The sequence below is a fragment of the Cebidichthys violaceus genome, unplaced genomic scaffold, assembly GCF_023349555.1.
Source record: "Cebidichthys violaceus isolate CVI_PGR_0920_01 unplaced genomic scaffold, fCebVio1.0.p SCAF_82, whole genome shotgun sequence".
Classification (NCBI taxonomy): Eukaryota; Metazoa; Chordata; class Actinopteri; order Perciformes; family Stichaeidae; genus Cebidichthys; species Cebidichthys violaceus.
The window spans coordinates 254752-274329 of record NW_027176967.1 but is presented as its reverse complement, the minus strand read 5'-3'; the positions used below and the strand labels follow the sequence as shown (position 1 = coordinate 274329).

At 40.9% G+C, this 19578-nt stretch overlaps 1 protein-coding gene across 6 annotated transcripts in view; it reads right to left on the bottom strand.

The window, feature by feature from the left end:
* The window catches only part of LOC137866399 (glutamate receptor 2-like), a 64364-nt gene that overhangs the window by 20369 nt on the left and 24417 nt on the right, over window positions 1-19578 (bottom strand). For all 6 annotated transcript variants that reach the window (XM_068702280.1, XM_068702281.1, XM_068702279.1 and 3 more), the window contains exons 14-16: window positions 19411-19565; window positions 7818-8016; window positions 7218-7465 (exon numbers count right to left, since the gene is read on the bottom strand). In XM_068702280.1, coding sequence (XP_068558381.1) covers window positions 7218-7465; window positions 7818-8016; window positions 19411-19565 — 602 coding nt within the window. The remainder of the gene's footprint in view (window positions 1-7217; window positions 7466-7817; window positions 8017-19410; window positions 19566-19578) is intronic.

Sequence of the window (19578 nt, the reverse complement as noted above, 5' to 3'; positions counted from 1 at the left end):
AGTGAATGACATTTGGTCCCTGAGGCAGTGTTTTTAGCACTGAAATATTTTCTACACATCAGACAACTCCCATGTATTAACTTACATCGACTACCAGGGTGGCACTTGCTCCTACACAAGAAGCCTTGCAGATAATTATCCAGAGTAGCATGATATTGAACATGGGGGCTAAATCTGCTGTCATGGGGCAACCCCCTTTGCGATAGTAGACCTTCCACGCTCATGCTGTGGAATAAATCTGGCAGAGATACGGCCAGGCAATCATAGATATCTACACCTTATAGGAAAACCCCTAGTATCCATTGTTTTTCTCTGTGTGTAGATGCTCACCCAGTGGCCAAACGTGCTGCTCTATGCCTTCCTTCCTCTCAGCGTGACCTTTCTCACTCCAGCCAGAGTGTCTAAGATGTGCCTGCAGCCCAAGTCAGATTTTGTCCCTAAATTTGATAAAGCCTATAGGTTCCACGAAATGGATCTTTCAACGTTTTACCCACCACCATTCACCTCAGTGAAAGAACAGAGACTTAACAAATCATGACCTGTGTGGGCTCTGCTTGTGCATGTGAGCAGGACAGCAAGATTCAGGAAAGCTGATGAGCTGTTTATGTCCTGGGCCATACAGGCAAGTCATTATACCAACAGAGACTGTCCCATTGCATTGGAAAGCCATATATCTGGTGTGAAGGCCTCACAGGGCCCTCAGGTTTTGAGGGCTTCTTCCACCAGAAGTATGGCCACTGTGTTGGCTCTATTCAAGGGGAGTGTCAGAACAAAACAGAACTGCATTTTGCAGGGTACCCTGGCCGACATGCTTTGAGGCTTCAAGAGCTTATGAAGTCCAAGAGTGGTCTATATGTCCCATAGTTAAACACCCAATTAAGTTGGAAAAACAACTTTGAGTTACTTGATGTTATCATTCCTCATAACACAGCATCATTTCTAACAATGCTTGAATAATTATTGGCTTCCAATAATTCGCCAGTCTTCATTTTTGTAAAAATGTCTTGCTAAGAACTTATCTACGACTGATCTAAATCTGTAGACGAGTCTAATATGTCTTTGTGCAACCAGCCCAGTGGTTTGTTTTTTTATCTTTTAAAGAGCCTACATTTATTAATTAACTCTTGAAAAGAAGAAGAGACAATCCAGCAGGAAGAGCTTTTTACGTTAGAGTAATGATGTAATGGCAAGACGAAAAGGCGGTGAAATTGATGCTAATGGAGAGTGGTATTTTGTACCCTAGTGAATCAAGCCAATGTGTCAATAGCAAACCTCATGTATTATGTAGTGATTAATGCAGGCAAATGTTTTCAAGACATCTAAAATACTCTACATAATGTTGTGTAAAAATGTGACTAATGACTTGGCATGGGCTCAGTTCACATCAGATTTGATGTTGTACGATTTGAATTTGATGATTTTCACATTCCAAAGGATTGTGAGTGTGTTTTTTCTGAACTGAACCCACCATTGAAATCACATCATTAATCATCCACTTTGACTGTGATAGTGGCAACAAGGGGAAAAATACATTAAATGACAACAGTAAGATCATGCTAGGAGCAGAGACATGGGAAGATATTGAAAGATAATTTGGGCAGAAATTAAGTGAATAATTTGTCCAGTATTTCCTGACTGAAAGCCATGGAAATTAAAAAAACTAAATGTCTCTGGTTCTACCATGTTTTAGTACAACAACAGTATATCATACAGTAGATCTATCAAAGGGTTAGACTTAAAGCTCCATTAAGCGATATTAAAATTGAGTCAAGTAATGTGAAAGGGTTTTATGGGCTGCTGATCAGCACACAACTGTCTTCCAACCTCCCCAAACTCATAGCTTCAGTTCACAAGTACATCTGGTTGAATCTCAGTGATTCTAATCGAGCTGCCACCCCCCAATATCACAGCACCCAATTGAAAAATACTGTTATGTTCACCTACAGCCCATTGCAGAGGATTAACCACCACTTGATCCTGACGCAGACATCCTTCTGCTGCTAGAAAGATATTCTAGAAGTCCATGAACTGTGCAGACAGTACAATGGATCCCACAATGCTCCACATGCACAGAAACAAGATCTGGGCTAGGACATCATATTTAATGTGTCTTGGCAATGCCCACAGGCCTGCTACAGCCAGTGCCTTGAAGACCTACATTTTGGAAAAAGGACGCCCAAGTCATCTAAGCCCATGCATGAGCCATATCAAAGTCAAAGAGAACTGCAGCTTTCAAAGGTGGCCTACAATCTCTTCTTAATTGTTTCCGATGCATAACCTGTTAGTGAGAGCCAATGAAGGCAGTCTGGGTCAGACAATCTTCCGTCAACATGAGAATGACAACCAGCTTGCACCGACTATGGAGATAATGCTCTTCCTGCAGATTATGGAGGGAGAGTTCTTCAAGGATAGCAGCAACAGTTGGGTTGCCCCTCTAGCGTTCTGCAAACCTCTAAGATTACTTCCAAATAACAGCGAGTATGCCTACAGTAGATTGGAAGCGCAATCTAGAAAATAAACCAGAAATGAAAACACACTTGGAGTGGAGTTCATGTAAAATGTATTGGGCCTCAACCATGCAGGGAGAGCACCACCGCTTGAAGAGGACAAAGAATGTTGGTATATTCCCATATTTGGAGTATGCCATCCCCAGAAACCAGGAAAGATTGGTGTTTATTCGACTCTAGTGCACAATAGGATGGTGTTGAGAAAGAGTGGCAAACATGGCTGACACACAAGAAATGTTCCACTGTTTATCTTTTTGTTCTTTCTGTGGTACCATGATAACAACTTCAACAACTAAATTGTTGACTACAGCATGATAATCCACGTCTTCGTAAACAGGCCATCCCCAGCAGTAGCTATGTTCAGACTGAAGAAGAATTCAAGAGTCAAGGAAAATGACTTTGGTAGTGATATGAGACACTTCAAGAAGAACTGAAAGAGTAGCATGTTCCACGGTCCTACTCATCCTCCTCAAGCTCAAAGACCCAGAACTTAGAACTGCATGTGTTCTCGGATGCTTCAGTCAAGGCAATAGTTGCAGTTGATTACCTGAGGCTCAGAGCAAAAATTGCTCCCAGTGAGGTAGGCGTTGTGTTTGGTAAGGCTAAACTGGCTTCTCAACTCTACCGAGAGCCTTATCCTTCAACCTTGTTGTACCCAAGTCAGATGTGGAGGTGCATTCGAAAGTTAGTCCTCGCCACTCAAGCTAGGACGCTAAGAGAGTGAACATCAAAGCGCTTTAAGCTAACTAGAAACAGTGCTCTTTACAAGCCTCACCAGCTTGACAGTGAAGCCTTACTCCAAGTAGGTGGAAGTCTTACTCAGCTTCAGAAGAGCAATGCCAACCCTCTCACCATCCCAGTACGGCATCATGTTGCAACATTGTTCATTCGCCACCATCATCAATGCGTGTGGCACCAAGGAAGACACCTTACACACTAAGGGTTTATGGATAGTTGGAGCAAAAAGGTGCATCAGTGGAGTCCTTAACAAATGAATGATCTGCAGGAAACTCTGTGAAAGAACAGAGCAGGAGCAAATGTCAGAATGTGTACAGATAGATCCATCACTCTCCTACCTTGTCCTGGATGCGTTTGGTACATGAGAATTAGTCACACGCGGCACAAGAGGTGGTGACGGCAATAGCAAGAGGTGGGCAGTGCTGTTCATATGCATGTCTATGAGCTCATCCAGCTTCCATCCATGCACTCTAAAGATTATTCTCAATAAGTGGGCCTTCCAAGCAGTTGCGCTCTGACTGACAACCAACTTTGTAGGGGCGAGCAAATCAATATACTACAAGGTGAGGCAAGCATCCAGAGCTACCTTCTTGAGCAGAAATGCTCTGTATTCATCGCCCTTGGTGGAGCTTAGGAACGCATGACTGGGTGTCATTGTCAAAACTCATCCCGGCAAAGATTGGATCGTACAAAAGGTGGAAGTCAAGGTGAAACAGCAAGGAAATGTGAAGATCTTATCAAGACATATCTCAGAGGGCATCCTCCTCTTGTCTTTGGAAAGTTAGGATATGTCTGTGTGGCATCTAGTGATGCCAGTGTCACAGATCTCCTGGACTTTAGTTTGACACCTAATGAGCAGTCTGTGTAGAGTGAAGGCAGCATAGTGTAAAAAGCACTGACCATCACTTGACTTAATAAGGATCTTCAGGTGGGTGCTGCTTTATAACCTGATTTTGATGTACTGTCTTAAAGATTGGTCCTGTTTGAAAATCTGCATTCCAGCAGAGAAATACAATACACATTGTACTGGGTAGGATAGGAACCGTGGTCAGTAGGGGCCCACCAGCTAACTACTGTCTCAGTGCATTAGTAAAGATAACTCCTTTGGGAAGTGCAAGCTAACAGATCAGCTATAAACTTGGTAAGTGAAAATACTGGAGAATACTGTATAAGACTTATTACTATGAGTTACTCCTGCCCTTTGGGGTTTAGAAATCGCTTAATGCAGCTTTAACAGCAAATTCACCAAATACAAGTAAATGTAATTGTCACTGAAAACATTCTGCAGAGGAAAATGAACTTTCACAGCCGATTGACAAAGACAGCAACACAAAGAGAGAGAGAAGAGAGAGAATGCAGGGCAGACGTAACCATATAGCCACCTGTAGTGTGCTGAAAAGACACAAAAGTGAGAAACAAACTCAATGACTAGCAGGCAGCTCAACAGACACACACACACACACACACACACACACACACACACACACACACACACACACACATCTGGATCATCATTTACATCAAAATATAAAAAATGAAGTTTGATGCAGTCTGTAAGCAGCAAGACAGTGACACATTTTACATTTGGCTGTCTCTGTACTCCAGAATATTGGATTCAAATTGAAACATGTGAGGTTAAAGTGGTGGCCTTCAGTGCACATCAACAACAGTGTTGACACTGAGAGTCAACAGTGTAGGTTATGTAGTTTTTAAAATACATCCTTAACATGTAAAAGCTAAACAAAGAGGGAATATTCTTTCTTTGTAAAATGCAGGCAGAATTCAGGCTGCTATTGACTGCATACAATTTAAAGCTATAAAATAACATAGATTTAATTACTTGTATGTTAAGTTGTCCAATATATTTTGGCCCCTACATTTTGTGTATAAAATTATATAATTCCTTCACTGTTCATCTGATGAGGATGTAAATTTAAGTCCATAGTTAAATATTGATTTTAAATCCAATATTCTGGAGTAAAGAACCAAAAAAAGATGTCACTATATATGGTTTGGACAGGAAGCTGTGTTTTCAATTGTGAAAACATCTGAAGGGTTTGTAACATTTAGAGGTTTTATTAAAATAGTTATTAAAATATTTATTAAAAAATGTAAAACCTACAATTTACACAGTTAATCAAAAAGTACAAGGCTAGTGTTATTTTATGCTTTTCTTATTGTTGAATGCAGCTAAGGTTATGATAAATAGTAGAGGCTCATTAACATGGTTGTCTGCAGCTGAAGCTGATTGTGACAGGCTATTGTGTACACTAGCTATCCTGCTTACTTGTGTGAATTGACAAAGTTGTGTTGGCTGAGCGTTGTGGTGAAGCTATTCCTGTACTCTTTTGGTGTACTGGCAACACATCTGTTATATCTGATAGAAGTGCCAGATTCAAAAAGTGTCAGACTGTATGCTGTCTATCCCTGTCTTTGCCAAAGTTACTATCTTAGTAGCCAACCCGTCCCAATCACAGCAATAGCTACAGACATAGCCACAGAATGGCTATAGCTCAGGCGATGAGGTAAAGTCAGAGCTCGGCTTTCCTTCATTATTATTGGGCAGCAAATGCAAGGGCCCTTAGGGACAGCCACTGATGCTTTCAAGCCTATTCAACCACCTCTCCCTTGAGGCTCTGTGATAAAGATAAAGATAAAGAATTACAGTTAAATGGGATAAATTAATTACAAATGTTATAAATGGAATCTAAAATTCTAAGCAATTGAACACCATCTTCATTTTCCTTTGAATTTGTACCAACAACTTTTCTAGGAACCTTTCTAAGAAGCTACTTTTACATACGAGTGTTGTGCAATAACTTTCTAATTTGAAATAAAACCACCCTTTTTCCTGCTACCAAACCACTTAAAAACCTGCTAATTTGAATGCTGAGAGAAAGCAGGAACCAAAGATAGAATGTCTGGGTTTCAAACTACAATAAAACAAGACATTTGAGGGGTTGGATAAATTACATAAATACATTTTATCTGTATAAAATATGTACCTATAATATAGAAATAAAATATGGTCCAATAGTTCTTTTGGAAGGAGACATAGGACATTTTCTAATGGAAAATACATGTAGACATACACATAGACAAACATACAAACACACACACACACACACACACACACACACACACACACACACACAGAAACATAACGTCATAAACTCATAGAATCTGGTGATCCAGGTCTTAAAGAGTCAGCTCATCATAATTGTTAAAAAAAACCTGCAGCCAAATTCTCCTCACCAGAAAGAAAATGAAATCAGTCTAAATAGAAATGGATAATGAAAATTTCACATTGGTCATTGTGTCATGATATCCTTTTTTTCACAAAAAAGAGACTACATAATACCAACTTTACACTCAATAAAACACATCCTTTTGAATTTCTGTGATGAAGTATTTCTTTAAGACCTGAAATGTCACATTTTCAACAGCCCTCCCCCAGTTGTCACGGCAACCACCACTAGCCGTTGGTCAGAGGTGGTAACCATGGTAAAAATACAAACCACTGAGATGATGTCATCAGGGTAGGTGGATTATTATAACAACGAGTAAGCCGCCATGCCCCATTCATCACACTCGCATACTGCAACACCCAATTGTCACAAAGGCTTGGGGCCGGACTACATTGCTCCCCATTGGTGGTTTATTTTCCTGAGCAGAGCTGCACATAAACACAGCCACTGCTCACACACTGGCTAAAACCACCTGACTACTATAGCAGATGGTCAGCAAGTGTATTCTGATCATTACTGTTGAGGCTTCAGAGCACTAAGTGAGGGGAAATTTTTATTCCACTTTCAACTGTAAGTTGACAATTAAAAATGTCTCTTTCAAAGTTTTGAGAGTGGGGAAATGAGCTGTGAGTGGGGAGAGGGACATTTACTAGGCAGCAGGTTAGTAGTGTGAATGGTACATGGCAGTGCAGGTTGGCTAGCATTGTTATACTGATCCACCCACCTTAATGGGGATCCTTTGGGCGTGGCGATGCCGTAGCCTTTGGAATCCAGGTTTCCTCCCACTTTCATAGTGTCGCAAGGTTTCCTCTGCTCGATGTACTCGTTCATAGTGGACTCCAGCAGGTAGGCGTACTTCCCTTTGGATTTTCTGACACGCAATACTCCCTCTGATGTTTTCTTGACGAAGGGAGAGGGCTCTGCTGATTTCATGTACTGCCACATCTTGTCAAACAAGGCAATTTTTGAGCGCTAAAAAAGAGAGACACAGACATAGATGAGATCCAAAAACTTAATTTGTGCACCTTGGGTACACGGTAATACAATTGACCACAGGGTACTTCAAGATAGGCCCTAATAAACGTGGTGAATGCATCTCCTTATAAAACATTTACAAAGACACCTTTAAGAATATTTCAAATCAATGTTTCTGTCAGTCTTTCTATTTCCAGCCTTGGCGTGTTACTGCAACCGACTACTGATCGGCGGAACAGCGTAAACTGTTCGCAGAAATGCCCATCGCAAACCTCCTTCCACACTTTTGTATTGCCATTGTGGTATCTTCTGTTGCATTGTGAAATAATACATTTGTATTTGTACTTACCCTGAAGAACTCTTTGGTGGATCCAGAGTCCAGGGTTCCATATGCGATCTCTGTCTGTTTAGCCAGGTCTTCTGCGCTCTCGATGGGAGACACCATCCTCTCCACCGTCAGAAAGGCAGCCAGGTTGGCAGTGTAAGATGAGATGATAATCAGGGTGAAAAACCACCACACACCCCCTACTATACGACCTGACAGAGATCTGCACACACAAACACACACAAACAGACTAAAGTATGCTGCTTTACAGTTATGTTGTGTTATTACAGTCTCATGACTCCAGCACTCAGATGAGAAACTCTTGTGCGTGCTGGGAGGATGTTGAGTATAGACTTCAGAAGAATGAATTTATTATTTTTAGTTTATTTCTATTTTATTTATTGACACAAATTTTATTTATTTCCTTTCCCATCCATCTACCCTATAGACGTCACCCTATACTATGACACACACCCATCTCAAATCAAAACACACGACAACCAACATTACCGTGTTCTCTTATTCTACATTATTGATTTATTTTTTCTGCATGTTATCTGGTCTGTATTCACTGTTCCTGTCTTCCTCTTGTTACTCTTGTTAGGGTTTTGCCTTTTGTCTTGCAAAAATTAAAAAAAATTAAAGCTGCGGGCAGCGATGAACGGGCCCTCGCATCCTCCCGCACGTTGGGGGTGCCGGCGGGACTCCAACGTATGCGGCCGAGATCATGTGCGACCATTGGACAACACGCCTACGAGTCCAATGTTTTTTTTTTCTTCTTGGACCGCGTGATGCAGGAAATGATGTTATGCAAAATAGTCCACCGCTTCCTGTATCTGCTGTGTGGCGCTACAAAACATGCACAAACATGTATTATGTTGCTCTACTTCAAGTGTAAACCACATTGTGAAAAAGTCATGTAAATCGGATGCTGTTAGTCAGACAACGCAGATTTCCTTTTGCCAGCAGGTGGCGCTGTGAGTATTAGTGAAAGTTAGCTTGTAGACATCCTCCGGCCATGAGTGTTATCAAGCATGTGAAGTTTGGGACTGTTTGGAACAAGTCCGGCTGAGTTACATCAGCTTCTTTGGAGGGGAATCACATAAAGTAGCCACCTGCTACGGCTAAGCCATTCCGTCAAATGTAAAGCTTTTGATAATTTTTAATCACAAAGGTCTTGAGACTGTACTGACCAAATTTAAAGTGGATCCGACAAAGTCCCTAGGAGGAGTTCGTTAAACTATAGCGACTAGAAATAAGTCTAAATCTATTGAAAAATGACACAAAAATCGAAATGGCCGACTTCCGGTACGGTTTAGAGCATGGTTCCAAGAGACTTTTTTTTAAGTCTCTCTAAGATACATGTTACTACCAAGTTTCATACAGGTACCTCAAACGTACCACTGGGGCTGCTCTTTTTAAATATTGTAGGGGGCGCTTTGGAAGCAATTTAAAACGGCCAAGCCAAAAACCCATATAAAATATGTCCTCCCATTACCTATGACACATGTATAAAGTTCCATGGGTTTTTAAGCATCCCAAGCCAATGAACCATCAGCTTCCTTTTTCATCACGAATGATGGGTTGCCACGGCAACAGCGTTCAACAAAAACTCACAATATTCATGATGAATCAATGTTTTAAGGCTATATTTCCCAAATTTCAGACTGATCTGGTGAACTGGCTAGGAGGAGTAAATAAAAATATAAAATATGACATTTCCTTTTGCCAGTAGGTGGCGCTATGAGTTATTGAAAATTTTACATTTGAAATGTGCTAAGGGTTGAATCAGCATCATGCATAAGAAATTTCGTGCAGATTGAATAATGTACCTTGGAGTTATAACAACTTCTTTTTTCCCGTCCAATGAGGCAAAATGGCCGCCCCGCCACATCAAGGTTCTTCGATGAAAACTCTAGCTTTTGATAACTTAAGGTCTTAAGAGCATCCTGAACAAATTTGAAGTCGATCGCATGAATTCTCTAGGAGGAGTTTGTTAAAATACAAAGGCTGAAAACGTGAAAAATCACCAAAAAACTGAAATTGAGTGAATTACTGTAGCGCCCTCTATTGGTTGAATGGAATGAAAATTGCAGGGGATGTTCCACCATGCAATGTGCACATAAACTGCAAATTTGGTGATTTTAAGATACACGGTTGAGAAGTTATGTGTATTGATAAACAAGCCACGCCCCAAGAAGTTCATTGGTCCGTATCTTTTAAACGCTATAAGATAAAATATCAACAAGCTTTTGATAACTTTTTGATCTAGATTCAATAATCACCCACAGCAAATTTGGTAGCAAGCGGACCAAGCGTGTAGGAGAAGTTTTCAAAAACGAGTTTTTCACATAATTCAAGATGGCGGAAAATTTTGGTAGGCGGACCTTAGGGGTCTGAGAAGCTTTTTTTTTTAGATCTAGCGGATCTGGACATGTGTGTTGAATTTCAAGTAAATCGGACATACAGGCCGAGGGGCGTCACCGGCTAGAGAGCCATTTCTTTTTTCACACAAATATGCAACCTATATCATACCTCTATTTGCACCAGGCCTGACAACTCTGCACAATTTGGTGAGTTTTAGAGTATGGCAAATACTCCAAATATGCGAATAGAAAATTAAAGCTGCAAGCAGCATTGATCGGGCCCTCGCAACTTCACGCACGTCAAGGGTACTGGCAGGACTCTGGTTGACGCGGCCATGTATTTCTGTGACCGTCATACACTGTGTGCACGAGTTAGATGATTTTTCCTGCTTCGACAAGCAGCGTAGCAAGATCATGTTGCCATGTCTTAAGCCTCAAATGTTTTTAAGTGTACCCCCAATACAATCATAGATGTAAGCCTGTTAAGATCATTAAGAAAATGAATGTGCGTGAATGCGCTTCAATGTTTGAAACATAACAAACTGTCAATTTACTGGGATGGGGTTCAACTCCCTGCAGTGTTCTGATTGTATTTGGACTTACATGAAAGTTAACAGAACAGTAGTGTCATTTGCTTTTACTTGAACACTTCAATTTAACTCTGTTTTCATTTTAAGCTCTTCTGTAACTTTAGATTGTAGTGTGAAGCATTCATTATAACATTTAACCTGATTTTCATGTAGAAGCTCTGGACAGATCATTTATACTAATGCCCACTGACATGGTTTGAGAACCACTGTTGTCTAACTTTTGCTCTCCAAGCATCTTAGTTTGCACATATTTAGATCAGAGAAGTCTTTTTCTCATGGTGTGACCACAAACCCTTTTATTAAGTTCAGTGTTCGGGCCGCTGTAATTATAGAATCCTGCTTACGTCTGTGGTTGCCAGTAGGTGGCGCTATGACTATGAGTTAATATTGGCATGCAGATGTCCTAAAATCATGACAGTAATCAAGCATGTCAACTTTGGGACAGTTTTGACAAAGTACAGTTGAGTTACAACAGCTTGATGGATGATGGCGAACCATGTAAAATGGCCGCTACACCAAGTCCATGTTTGATGAATTCTAAACTTTTAATCACAAAGGTCTTTAGATTGTTCTGACCAAATTCTAAGCTGATCTGATTAATTACCTAGGACTAGTTCGTAGTACAGCACCTGGAAATGGGAAAAATACACGAGAAATTCATACAAAATTAAAGCTGCAAGCAGCATTGATCGGGCCCTCGCGACTTCACGCACGTCGAGGGTACTGGCAGGACTCTGGTTGACGCGGCCATGCATTTCTGTGACCATCATAAACTGCGTGCACGAGTTAAACTATATTTCCTGCGTCTACCAGCAGCGTAGCAAGATCATGTTGCCAGGTCTTAAGCCTCAAATGTTTTGAGTGTACCTCCGATAAAATCATAAATGTAAGCCTGTTAAGATCATTAAGAAAATTAATATGTGTGAATGCGCTTCAGTGTTTGTAAAATAACAGACCGTCAGGTTACTGGGATGGGGTTCAACTCCCTGCAGTGTCCTGCTGATTGTATTTGGACTTACATGAAAGTTAACAGAACAGTAGTGTCATTTGCTTTTACTTGAACACTTCAATTTGACACCGTTTTCATTTTAAGCTCTTCTATAACTTTAGATTGTGGTGTGAAGCATTCATTGTAACATTTAACGTGATTTTCATGTCGAAGCTCTGGACTGATCATTTATACTAATGCCCACTGACGTGGTTTGAGAACCACTGTTATCTAACTTTTGCTCTCCAAGCATCTTAGTTTGCACATATTTAGATCAGAGAAGTCTTTTTCTCATGGTGTGCCCACGAACCCTTTAAATAAATTCAGTGTTTGGGCTGCTGTAATTAAAGAATCCTGCTTACGTCCGTGGTTGTCAGTAGGTGGCGCTATGACTATGAGTTAATATTGGCATGCAGAAGTTCTAAAATCATGACAGTAATCAAGCATGTCAAGTTTGGGACAGTTTTGACAAAGTACAGTTGAGTTATAACAGCTTGATGGATGATGGCGAACCATGTAAAATGGCCGTCAACACCACATCTACATCGTTCGATGAAACCTCAAGCTTTTAGTAACTTTTAAATCGCTAAGGTGTTTCGATTGTTCTAACCAAATTCTAAGTTGATCGGATTAATTCCCTAGGAGGAGTTCGTAGTACAGCACATGGAAATGGGAAAAATACACGAGAAATTCATACAAAATTCAAAATGGCTGACTTCCGGTTGGGTTTAGAGCATGGACCCCTAAGACTTTTTGTTAAGTCTACATGTGATACATCTGCTTACCAAATTTTATACAGCGAGGTGAAACGTACTGCGAGGGCTGCATTGTCAAAAAATTGTAGGGGGCGCTATCGAGCCGACTTGCCGCTCTGAAGAATTAAAATCACATCAGATAACTACATTCAGGATTTTAAATGTTTTTGACATGTTTGGTTACGTTTTGAGCAGTTTTAGCCCCTCAAAAACACCTTTGTTTTTCATGGCGAGGAATGCATCGCCACGGCAACGGCATTTCACGAAACAACAAGCTTTGAGTAACTTTTAATCACAAAGGTCTTTAGATTGTTCTGACCAAATTCTAAGTTGATCTGATTAGTTCCCTGGGAGGAGTTCGTTAAAGTAGAGCGCCTGGAAATTGAAAAAACGACACTAGAAATTCAGACTAAATTCAAAATGGCTGACTTCCGGTTGGGTTTAGGGCATGGCCCCAAGAGACTTTTATTTAAGTCCACATGTGATACATGTGCCTACCAAATTTTGTTAATCTATGTGAAACGTACTGCGAGGGCTGCTTCGTCGAAATTTTGTAGGGGGCGCTATTGAGCCGATTTAACACTCTGATTGAATAAAATCATATTATAGAACTACATTTTGGCCTTGTGATCTGTGTGTCAAGTTTGCTTGTGTTTCGAGCTTTTATAACCTCTCCAAATGACCATCGTTTTTCACGGCGAAGACTGCGTTACCACGGCAACGGCGTTCGACGAAACATCAAAAGCTTAGAGAACTGGCATTATAAACTTCTTACATTTGTGTGGAACAAATTTGATGTTGATCTGATTTTCCAACTAAGAGAAACAAGCCAAAGTATAAAGACTTTAACTTACTGTTGCCAGTAGGTGGCGCTATGACTAGGATTCAAAATTGGCTTGCAGATGTCTTCAGGCCTGGAGTTTAATCAAACATGTGAAATCTGGTAAAGATCTGATGATGCGGAGTCGAGTTACATCAGTTTATTCATTCATGGCGAAGGATCGAAATTCGCAGAGCCGCCACGTCGCCACGCTTCGACAACTTCCTACAATTTTCACAATGAAGCATTAACAAGGTCTTAAGGCTTTTGTGACAAAATTTGAGAGGGATCCGATTAATCTGTGAGCAGTAGGGTGTCAAAGTACACAACATATGACTTCCTGTTGCCACTAGGTGGCGCTATTACTATGATTCAAAATTGTCATATACATGTGTTCAGGGTCAGGATGTTATGACATCTGAGAAATTTGGAGCAGATTAGGCAATGTACAGCCGAGTTACAACAACTTCCTGTTTCATGGCGAATGGTGTTTTTTTGCCGCCACACCACGGACACATAGTTCGATAACTTTTTGATCTTTGAGTATCGTTTCACTGCCAAGGTCTCAAGAGCATACTGACCAAATCTGAAGGCAATCGGGTTTAATCTCTAGGAGGAGTTCGTTAAAGTACGGCGCCTTGAAACGGTCCAAAAACGTCATAAAATTCAAAATGGCCGACTTCCTGTTTGGTTTAGGATATACCTCCTTTTGACTTTTTTGTACGTCCCATCACGTTCCACATACCTACCAAATTTCATACAGCTAGGTGAAACCCAAAGTTGGGGCTACTCTGTAGGGGGCGCTATCGAGCCAAAATGTCATGCCGCAGCTGGACACCCCAATAATACTGGAATTTTCACCACGATTGAATTTTGTGCCAAATTTCAAAAGATTCCCTGTATCCCAAGCACCTCCTTTTTGCGATGAAACTGGTACGATAATAATAATAATAAAAAACATTAGAATAACAATAGGTCCTCCGCTCCGACTACGTCGGTGCTCGGGCCCTAATAATAATTAAAGCTGCAAGCAGCATTGATCGGGCCCTCGCAACTACGCGCACGTCGAGGATACCGGCAGGACTCTGGTTGACGCGGTCATGCATTTCTGTGACCGTCATATACTGCGTGCACGAGTTAGATGATATTTCTGTGTCGACCAGCAGCGTAGCAAGATCATGTTGCCAGGCATTATGCCTCAAATGTTTTGAGTGTACTCCGATGCAATCATAAATGTAAGCCTGTTAAGATCATTAAGAAAATGAATGTGTGTGAATGCGCTTCAGTGTTTGTAACATAACAGACTTGTCAGTTTACTGGGTGCAGTGTCCTGCTGATTGTATTTGGACTCACATGAAAGTTAACAGAACAGTAGTGTAATTTGCTTTTACTTGAACACTTTAATTTAACACTGTTTTCATTTTAAGCTCTTCTGTAACTTTAGTTTGTAGTGTGAAGCATTCATTGCAACATTTATTCTGATTCTCGAGTAGAAGCTCTGGACTGATCAATTATACTAATGCCCACTGACATGGTTTGAGAACCACTGTTGTCTAACTTTTGCTCTCCAAGCATCTTAGTTTGCACATATTTAGATCAGAGAAGTCTTTTTCTCATGGTGTGTCCACAAACCCTTTTATTAAGTTCAGTGTTCGGGCCGCTGTAATTATAGAATCCTGCTTACGTCCGTGGTTGCCAGTAGGTGGCGCTATGACTATGAGTTAATATTGGCATGCAGATGTCCTAAAATCATGACAGTAATCAAGCATGTCAACTTTGGGACAGTTTTGACAAAGTACAGTTGAGTTACAACAGCTTGATGGATGATGGCAAACCATGTAAAATGGCCGCTACACCAAGTCCATGTTTGATGAATTCTAAACTTTTAATCGCAAAGGTCTTTAGATTGTTCTGACCAAATTCTAAGCTGATCTGATTAATTACCTAGGACTAGTTCGTAGTACAGCACCTGGAAATGGGAAAAATACACGAGAAATTCATACAAAATTAAAGCTGCAAGCAGCATTGATCGAGCCCTCGCAACGTCACACACGTCGAGGGTACTGGCAGGACTCTGGTTGATGCGGCAATGCATTTCTGTGACCATCATACACTGCATGCACAAGTTAGATGATATTTCCTGCGTCGACCAGCAGCATAGCAAGACCATGTTGCCAGGTCTTAAGCCTCAAATGTTTTGAGTGTACCTCCGATACAATCATAAATGTAAGCCTGTTAAGATCATTAAGAAAATGAACGTGTGAATGTGCTTCAGTATTTGTAACATAACAGACTGTCAGGTTACTGGGATGGAGTTCAACTCCCTGCAGTGTCCTACTGATTGTATTTGGACTTACATGAAAGTTAACAGAACAGCAGTGTCATTTGTTTTTACTTGAACACTTTCATTTGACACTGTTTTCATTTTAAGCTCTTCTGTAACTTTAGATTGTAGTGTGAAGCATTCATTGTAACATTTAACCTGATTCTCATGTAGAAGCTCTAGACAGATCATTTATACTAATGCCCACTGACATGGTTTGAAAAACACTGTTGATTACCTTTTGTTCTCCAAGCATCTTAGTTTGCACATATTTAGATCAGAGAAGTCTTTTTCTCATGTTGTGCCCACAAACCCTGTTTGGGCCGCTGTTATTATAGAATTCTGTTTACGTCCGTGGTTGCCAGTAGGTGGCGCTATGACTATGAGTTAATATTGGCATGCAGAAGTCCTAAAATCACGACAGCAATCAAGCATGTCAAGTTTGGGGCAGTTTTGACAAAGTAAGGTTGAGTTACAACAGCTTGGTGGATGATGGCGAACCATGTAAAATGGCTGCTACACCAAGTCCATGTTGTTTGATGAAACCTCAAGCTTTTAGTAACTTTTAATCGCTACGGTCTTTAGATTGTTCTGACCAAATTCTAAGTTGATCGGATTAATTCCCTAGGAGGAGTTCGTAGTACAGCACATGGAAATGGAAAAAAACAGGAGAAATTCATACAAAATTCAAAATGGCTGACTTCCGGTTGGGTTTAGAGCATGAACCCCTAAGACTTTTTGTTAAGTCTACATGTGATACATCTGCTTACCAAATTTTATACAGCTAGGTGAAACGTACTGCGAGGGCTGCATCGTCAAAAAATTGTAGGGGGCGCTATCGAGCCAACTTGCCGCTCTGAAGCATTAAAATCACATCAGATAACTACATTCAGGATTTTAAATGTGTTTGACAAGTTTGGTTACGTTTTGAGCATTTTTAACCCCTCAAAAAAACTTTTGTTTTTCGTGGCGAAGAATGCGTTGCCACGGCAACGGCCTTTCACGAAACAACAACCTTTGAGTAACTTTTCATCACAAAGATCTTTAGATTGTACTGACCAAATTTGAAGTCGATCTGATTAATTCCTAAGGAGGAGTTCGTTAAAGTAGAGCCCCTGGAAATGTCTAAAACGACACTAGAAAGTCATACAAATTTCAAAATGGCTGACTTCCGGTTGGGTTTAGGGCATGGCCCCAAGAGACTTTTATTTAAGTCCACATGTGATACATGTGCCTACCAAATTTTGTTAATCTATGTGAAACGTACTGCGAGGGCTGCTTCGTCGAAATTTTGTAGGGGGCGCTATTGAGCCGATTTAACACTCTGATTGAATAAAATCATATTATAGAACTACATTTTGGCCTTGTGATCTGTGTGTCAAGTTTGCTTGTGTTTTGAGCTTTTTTAAACCTCTCCAAATGACCATCGTTTTTCACGGCGAAGACTGCGTTACCACGGCAACGGCGTTCGACGAAACATCAAAAGCTTACAGAACTGGCATTATGAACTTCTTACATTTGTGTGGAACAAATTTGATGTTGATCTGATTTTCCGACTAAGAGAAACAAGCCAAAGTATAAAGACTTTAACTTACTGTTGCCAGTAGGTGGCGCTATGACTTTGATTCAAAATTGGCTTGCAGATGTCTTCAGGCCTGGAGTTTAATCAAACATGTGAAATCTGGTAAAGATCTGATGATGCGGAGTCGAGTTACATCAGTTTATTCGTTCATGGCGAAGGATCGAAATTCGCAGAGCCGCCACGTCGCCATGCTTCGACAACTTCCTACAATTTTCACAATGAAGCATTATCAAGGTCTTAAGGCTTTTGTGACAAAATTTGAGAGGGATCCGATTAATCTGTGAGCAGTAGGGTGTCAAAGTACACAACATATGACTTCCTGTTGCCACTAGGTGGCGCTATTACTATGATTCAAAATTGTCATATACATGTGTTCAGGGTCAGGATGTTATGACATCTGAGAAATTTGGAGCAGATTAGGCAATGTACAGCCGAGTTACAACAACTTCCTGTTTCATGGCGAATGGTGTTTTTTTGCCGCCACGCCACGGACACATAGTTTGATAACTTTTTGATCTTTGAGTATCGTTTCACTGCCAAGGTCTCAAGAGCATACTGACCAAATCTGAAGGCAATCGGGTTTAATCTCTAGGAGGAATTCGTTAAAGTACGGCGCCTTGAAACGGTCCAAAAACGTCATAAAATTCAAAATGGCCGACTTCCTGTTTGGTTTAGGATATACCTCCTTTTGACTTTTTTGTACGTCCCATCACGTTCCACATACCTACCAAATTTCATACAGCTAGGTGAAACCCAAAGTTGGGGCTACTCTGTAGGGGGCGCTATCGAGCCAAAATGTCATGCCGCAGCTGGACACCCCAATAATACTGGAATTTTCACCACGATTGAATTTTGTGCCAAATTTCAAAAGATTCCCAGTATCCCAAGCACCTCCTTTTTGCGATGAAACTGGTACGATAATAATAATAATAATAATAATAATAATAATAATAATAATAATAATAAAAAACATTAGAATAACAATAGGTCCTCCGCTCCGACTACGTCGGTGCTCGGGCCCTAATAATAATAATAATAATAAAAAACATTAGAATAACAATAGGTCCTCCGCTCCGACTACGTCGGTGCTCGGGCCCTAATAATAAAAAACATTAGAATAACAATAGGTCCTCCGCACCGACTACGTCGGTGCTCGGGCCCTAAAAACATTAGAATAACAATAGGTCCTCCGCTCCGACTACGTCGGTGCTCGGGCCCTAATAATAAAAAACATTAGAATAACAATAGGTCCTCCGCTCCGACTACGTCGGTGCTCGGGCCCTAATAATAATAATAATAATAAAAAACATTAGAATAACAATAGGTCCTCCGCTCCGACTACGTCGGTGCTCGGGCCCTAATAATAATAAAAAACATTAGAATAACAATAGGTCCTCCGCTCCGACTACGTCGGTGCTCGGGCCCTAATAATAAAAAACATTAGAATAACAATAGGTCCTCCGCTCCGACTACGTCAGTGCTCGGGCCCTAATAATTCCTACAGTTTCAATAGGGACCTCGCGGCCCGACGTTGTCGGTGCTCGGGCCCTAATAATAATAATTCCTACAGTTTCAATAGGGACCTCGCGGCCCGACGTTGTCGGTGCTCGGGCCCTAATAATAATAATAAACATTTGAAGAACAATAGGTCCTACGCTACCGACTACGTCGGTGCTCAGGCCCTAATAATAATAATAAAAAACAGTAGAATAACAATAGGTCCTCCGCTCCGACTACGTCGGTGCTCGGGCCCTAATAATAAACATTAGAAGAACAATAGGTCCTCCGCTCCGACTACGTCGGTGCTCGGGCCCTAATAATCCTTACAATTTCAATAGGGCCTTCGCTGGCTCGACTAGTCGGTTGCTTGGGCCCTAATAAAAAAAGGTCTACGATTGTTTCTACAATTTTGTTTAGGTAACTCAAAGAACTTGGTGTAGATCAAGTAAACATCCTGGTCATGGTAAAAAATGTTATAGTTGTGGAACTAAAACATTCCGTTGAGGTTACAGAAAGTTTGCGATCTTGTTTCAATATCTAGAAGGTCAATGCTGACCAGTGCTTGAAGTAGAAACAAATAAGTGCTAGTACTCTTATTCACATGTTGGTGTGTTTTTGGCTGGTATCAGAAATCACTATTACATTATTACATTCTAACCCAGAAAAGCCTTTAACTTTAACTGCCATACCAACCTTGGTGAGATGTCGCAACCCTGCCGCATGAAAGCACCCAAAGAGAACCAAAGGGAGTTAAAGATCCCAAACTCATTGTTGGATTCAGTTGTCAGTGGCATTGCTCCATCCTCTGGCTCCTCTAGCGTCCACTCGTAGGGGCTGAATCTGGATACCTACAAGAAAAAA